Here is a 6,625-nt window from a genome sequence, read left to right on the forward strand (position 1 = left end):
CGTATTTTATTGCATTTCTCAACTGGCATGTTATATCAGAATTACTAATAATGGTTTTGTCGTTCTAGATTATGAAATGCCTGCTGACAGCACAGTTTATCTATGCATTTACACAGAACTATATTCAAACTGCGATAACTCGTGGAGATAATAAATAATTAATTTCCATAGAGTTGTATCTATTTAGATGTTTATTAACGAAATAATGGTTATATAGTAAATGTTAATACAATTTGGGGTGTTTTAAACAAGTGAATCTTGTTAAAAGTTACATGCGGTGGCCTTGCTGGAGCATTTCCTGAGCATCAACCTGGTGAGTGAACAGCAATATGAAAGCGGCTTCACGAGACTGAGCAAATAGACAACAGAGAGAGAATTCAATTCAGCGCTTTTATTTCCAACATGCGCTCATTCATGGCTGCATATTATTTAATTCAGGCAAAGTTATGTCTTTATTGGGACAGGACTTGACGGATTATTTTACATGACTCCATGAGTTGGTCTCTATTTCTTAGAGCCAAGCTGCATGAACTACATATCAGGCATTTATATAATGCATCTAATTTATGCATAAATGGCTGTTATGTTAAATAAAGTTTACTAACTACAGCAAATCAAGTACCTGCACCATGCCGTTGTTGTTGTCTCGTCTCCCCTCAGACGCGCTGCAAATGGCGATCCTGCGTGCAATTCTCAAAACACCCACAAGATGGTGGCATTTATCGGTGAATCCGATATTACAAAACCGATATCTGATTATGGTAAAATGCTTAAATATCGGGAACAATATCGGTAAATTGATATATCGGTTGATTTCTAATTAGAATGATTTCTGAAGGATCATGTGACACTGAAGACTGGAGTAATGACAAATTGACAATGGCAATTGAAATTTTCTCCAAAATGAAAAATTCAGCTTTGCATCACAGCAATAAATTACATTTTAATTAATTTAAATAGTAAGCATTTCACAGTATTATTGGTTTTACTGTATTGCTTAAATAAATCCTGTCTTGGCAAGAGAGACTTGTTTTCAAAAACATCTTGCTGACCCCAAACTTTTGAATGGCAGTGTATACAGCTCAAGTACATATAACTTAAACATTGTATTATTCTACATTAAATTATTTCACTTTACATGTAATTCACTATAGTAATAGTGTGCAGAGGCTTTTGAGATCAGAGTTAAACACAGCCCGTGGTGATGTCTGTTTGCTAAAAAGCAGGAAACTATAAACTGGCCACTCAATGAGCTGAAGTGCACTTGATGTATTTATATTTCTAGTGTGTATAGGAACAACGTACTGCACACTTACATAGTGCAGAGCTTTAAAAATGTATGATCTAATGCATTGCCATTTGAATCTTTCCCCACTGCAATAGATCCTCACGATGAATCTGGAAAAGTGAGCTTAAGCAAAAATGTCAGCGCCATCTATATTGTGTGATTCTGTAATCTGCCAGCTAAGAAAGGTGTAATTTTAAGAGACAGTGGTTCCCTAGTCCATTTTTTGGTCTGAAGCTCTGCAAATAGTGGGTAAAATGGTACATTTTGTTAATCACCTTCTTTTTTCTTGAGCTTGTCACAACCTATGCATCGAATTTTGGCTTTTAGGAAACTTAGAAGGTAATAATTGTACTGCTTGTAATTTGAGACGGCTTTCACATCCTATGACGCAAGTAAAAAGCTATTTAGGGTTTTGACACGTTTAGATATTGATGGCTAATTATTTGTCTTTCTCCCCCCTGCAGAGCTGTCTATCCAACCACAGTTGAACTCCATTCTCATTCCTCCCCATGCTCGCTCGCAGACGACACCTGCCTCACACGGTACTGATCGCACATACATACCAAATACCCTTCCTGTCAGTCCGTATGCATTTGTGAATCCACATGTCCTGTGTTAGTTTAACTCCATGCTTGTGTGTCTTCACAGAGGGCAGTGGTTCAGACGGTCCAGCCCAGTCTAGCTCAGCACCGGGACCCCTGAGCAACAACACCTAATTGTTCCCTTGGCATTTCTGCGACGTTATCACCCCTCTCTCCTCATCCCTTCTTTCTCATTCCTCTCTCCTTCCCAAAAGCAGCTCCAAACAGTCTCTCTCTCACACGCTCTGTCTCTCACAAACACACAAGCACGCACACTCGTCACCTCGTGTTATGTGTCGTCATGATGAAAGAAGTGTGTGATGCCCAGATTAATGACGTCAATCATCACAGGATTTAAATTTAGCATGATGATTGTCATGTTTTGGTTTAAAGACTGGGAAGGGCCGCTTAGGGCACACGTGCCCCTAGTGGCATGAAGAGCACCGCACAGTTTCTGCTCTCTGCCTCTGGTACCTTCCATTTGACTTTTAAACAATATGTTGAGCTCATTTAAATATAATTTTGCTCTTAAAGTGATATGTTTTAGCTTTCTTTAGGATGGGTTTTATGAAGCGGTGAGCGTGAGATGTCAGTGTCTGTGTGTCAGGATGTGCTGTTTCTCTTCGCAGAGATGAAAATGGGTGTCTTTATGTGCGAATGTCAATTTTAAGTAATCATTGCACACTTTTTGTTTTAATTTCTTTTAAGGAGAGTATTTGGAGAAGTCGAGACAAGGTTTATCTGGGTTTTTTTTGTCAGTTTCATTGTAAAACGTGCTCACTTTTGTTCGTTTTTTTTTGTGCATGCGCATACACACACACACACACACACACACATAGCTGGTAGGTCAGTCCCATCACTAGCTGTGTTAGCTTTTCTGTTGTACATTATGGAGTCTATGCCACGTGTGTGTTTATATACATCGGCATGCCTGTTAAATGTGGATTTAGCTGATGTTCATCTAAAAGACATGTTGATACATGATCCCACACACACCATGAACACTTAGCAAATGAGACTGGAGCTGTTTGTCTTTCCCTTCTTCCATCCTTCCTATCTTCTCCTCCTCTCATTGCTAATATGTAAATGCCATGTACCTTTTATTTTGTTATTTTTGTTATTGTTATTCTGTTGTCCTTGTAATTAGATTTTTCTTCTAGTGGAGCAGTGCTGGAATGAGCAGAAACCAGCCTTTCTTGGTCTCTCTATCTCTTTCTCTCTCTCTCACTCTCTCGCCCGCCCTCCTTCCCTCTTTCCTCCTATCCCTTCATCATACAACTGTATATAACATTTCATCCAGCCTCTCCCTGCATCCGGGGAGAAAGACAAAACTGAACAAAATTTTGTTTTTACCTGATATCTCTCAGTCTCTTTCTCTTACTCTCTCTCCTCATCCGCCCGCCCGCCTGCCTGCCCTTCCCCCTCATCAGTGTTAATTTTGATCCTTTTATTTATTGTATTGCTGTCTGATTCTGTTTTTAACAATCTGATGGGGGAGGGGTTTGTGTGTGTGATGTCATTTGGTGAAACGTTCATATCTCAAACTCTGGAATATTGTCTGATGGAATGTTCTGGAAAGGGCAGGTACACACTACCACACACAGGCTGCTCGGCCCATCAGTGAAAAGATGAACGGTTAAAGGGAGAGAGAGGGAGAGATAAACAATGTTTTTGTTTGTTGGTATAAATAATAAACGCATTAATAAAGTTATAAAATGTCTCTGTGGGTTAAATTGTTTATTTACCATGGATTATCCTATTTTTGATACATTTTTGAACAGTACAATAGCATAAAAAATGGATAAAACAATTTGGAGGTCTTAAATTTAATGGACAGATATTCAAAAGGCTCAAATAAATTAGTATATTTGTTGCCTGAAAACACCTTTTATTAAAAACAAAGTAGGTTTGAAAAATTCATACTTTTTTCGGCAAGAATGCAATTTACAATAATAATACTGTATTTTAATAATTGCCATTAATACTCCTATTGTTTTCAACTTTGTTGTCTTAAACATGCAGATACCCTGCATTTGTTAAAGGTGGATGTAGCTTCTGAAAATTAGGTTAAAAAAATGCAATTAAAAAATGTTTAGGTGTTTGTTAAAGGGAAGGAATATCGAAATGCTCTCTAGAGATCAACCGGGTTGGAGAGACCAGTGTTTTTGATCACCAGTGGGGGTCCTCGTGGATTCAGAATCTGAACATCCTTCAAAATTCATTGCTTTATTTTCCTCTTAACTCATTGCTTCAGCTGAGGGTCGGAATTTGAAATGCCTTATTGCATTTGTATGATTGTAGGACATTTGCATTGCCTGACATTCAAAGAATAATGGCACCAGATGTTCAATACTGAGTAGACTTTCAATTCAGCTCAACTATGCGTTTAGACTGATCACATAGCCCCTGACCACAAAAGCCAATCAGGAGGTTCTGGAAGTCTCTGTTGTCCTCTATTCACTCTCTGATTAGGTATTAACATTTGTAAATTAGTACAGATTAGAGGGTGGCGATAAGAAATTAATCATGAAGAAAATTTTTTTATGTTGTTTGTGTTGATTTGACCTTATAATCATTTTCAGTCTTACCTCACATACTGCATTCATTTTTCTTCAAGTCAACAAATAAAAAGGTTCCATTTGTCTTAAAAAAAAAAAAAAAAGTGTAACCCTACTGTCTTTTGTCCATTGCTTTTCATTATTAAGTAATTCACATTTTTAACAATATGGTGTGCAGTCATTACAACTGTATGACAAAAAAAAAATAGGCCTAACATTTGTGGCCACTTCTTTATTCACTCTAGAAGTAATATAACCTTACTTTTTCATTAGAGGAGACCGAGACCTCAGCTCAAGTCCTTTGGCATAAGTTTGATTACTCTATAAGCCACTGAGCCATCATACACTGAATACTGATGGAGTGTTTGTTTCAGACAGGCAGATATCCGGTCACCTTTCTTTCTGACTTGAACTTCAAGCAACTTTATCATTTCTGTAGTCTCATCACTCATTAACTCAAAATTATTTTGTCTGAACAAAGAATTGCAAAGCACCCTAGCTTTTAGACTTACAGGTGATGGAAAAAATTATTTATTATAATATTTTGAACTGCTGTATGTAAGCTAAATGGATTATGTACGCCTAATATATGGCATAGGCCTATTAATGAAACATTGACTTGATTGTCAATTGATATCTGACTAAAGGACTTTAAACCTTTTCCATCTAATACAGCCTCAGGCCTATACATATGTGATTGTCATTAATTAACAAGTTTCATTTCTTTAACTTCATAACAGCAACAGCTTTTCTGTTACAAAGCCTCTGTAAGTGGCTATAAACTTTGAAGCTTATACATGTAAAAGGGTTAAATGTGATTATGAAATTATTTTCATTTAATTTGAATCAGATTTTGTTTCATTACTGATTTTTAAATTATTTTAATCTCATGTCAAAAATGCCAAATGAATAAAACAAATCCAATAGTAAAATTACACATCTTTCTTATTTTTTTGTTTCTAATGACATTCAAAGCAGATCTATATTGTTGAATCTTGTTTATGAACTGTATGATAAAGCAAATAATAATATTGTAATCAATGTTATGATGTCCTAAACCATGCAACTCGGTTTGTATAAAAAAAACAAAACAATGGTTGCATACAGAGTTAGAGACGTCCAAAACATTCTGGAAAAACCGATGTAGGCTACAAAATGTATAGCCTAAGAATTAATTTCTGTTCAATTAATATACTTTATTTTTGTTCAGTGAATATACTTTCTTTTTTCGATAATTTTCAATATCCAATTAAAATAGTCAGATTTTGATATTTTCCTCTCTCACTGATGTTGAACCTGCAGAGCCCTAGATGACGTATTTTGGCAAGTACGCTTGACTTCAGGGGAATTCTATTGGCGGACTTGAAAAGTGCTGCGGACCAATGAGATCGCGTTTTGTTGAGACGTTCCAAATAACATTTCTGACAGTTACGAAAGGAGAAGGCCGTAATCGGTGAGTTGTTTATTTGATCCCACCGGAGCAATGTTTTTTTGCGACTAATCTAAGGTTATCTACAGTTTCTATAATTTAACAGTAGCTGTCGTCTCGGAGACTCGACTGGGGGAGACATTCGCCCTTCGCGAACGGGCGGATTCCGCCAAACTACCACCGAAGAAGCGCGTGCTGCCCTTCTTCGGCGCTTCTCTCTCGCTCGCGCTGTGTGTTTGAGCGCGACCAAGCACCCATAGTGGCTGCACTTTGAACATATAACTATCAATAAACCAATGAATGTGGCTCTTTAAATATATTTCTCGCATATTTACCATCGTTCAGTAAAAGGAAGTTGGTGCATCCTTAATGCTAGCAGAGCTAGCGGAGCCCGCTACTTGAGGCTGTTGATTGGCTAACTGGTGTTAGCTTATTAGCCTGTCGGGCGCAGCTTCTGAGTGGCGCTGTGATCATTCTGCTGTCCCTCCAGATCCTCCAAATAACACATTTATGGTGCAATAGAGAAATCCATGTAGCTTATTAACCGATTTTGGTGTTTGCTGCAGACATAGTTATTAGTGAATGATCATTATAACTGAAAATCTAAAGGTTTATCAATATCGGTTGTTTTATGACAGAAACGTTTGTTTGTAAGTGTCATATGACCGATATGCGAAACCGTTGTTAATAATTTTATGTCTGCGTTTTGACAATAATGCCTAGAAGGCATTAATGAATAAGATTTTTGGACGAAACTAAAAAAAACAAT

General features: G+C 37.2%; 2 protein-coding genes across 4 annotated transcripts in view; both read left to right on the forward strand.

Moving 5' to 3' along the window:
* LOC107700141 (glycogen synthase kinase-3 alpha-like) overlaps window positions 1-2,939 on the forward strand; it is a 21,231-nt gene extending 18,292 nt beyond the window's left edge. Inside the window, exons 9-10 of the mRNA XM_016501680.1 lie at window positions 1,753-1,830; window positions 1,937-2,939. Coding sequence (XP_016357166.1) covers window positions 1,753-1,830; window positions 1,937-2,004 — 146 coding nt within the window. The 3' untranslated portion in view covers window positions 2,005-2,939. The remainder of the gene's footprint in view (window positions 1-1,752; window positions 1,831-1,936) is intronic.
* Window positions 2,940-5,795: 2,856 nt separating this feature from the next.
* znf574 (zinc finger protein 574) overlaps window positions 5,796-6,625 on the forward strand; it is a 25,603-nt gene continuing 24,773 nt past the window's right edge. For all 3 annotated transcript variants that reach the window (XM_016501755.1, XM_016501754.1, XM_016501756.1), the window contains exon 1: window positions 5,796-5,880. The gene's annotated coding sequence lies outside the window, so the exon portion shown is untranslated. The remainder of the gene's footprint in view (window positions 5,881-6,625) is intronic.

This window comes from Sinocyclocheilus anshuiensis, unplaced genomic scaffold (genome assembly GCF_001515605.1).
Source record: "Sinocyclocheilus anshuiensis isolate Anshui unplaced genomic scaffold, SAMN03320099.WGS_v1.1 scaffold955, whole genome shotgun sequence".
Taxonomy (NCBI): domain Eukaryota; kingdom Metazoa; phylum Chordata; class Actinopteri; order Cypriniformes; family Cyprinidae; genus Sinocyclocheilus; species Sinocyclocheilus anshuiensis.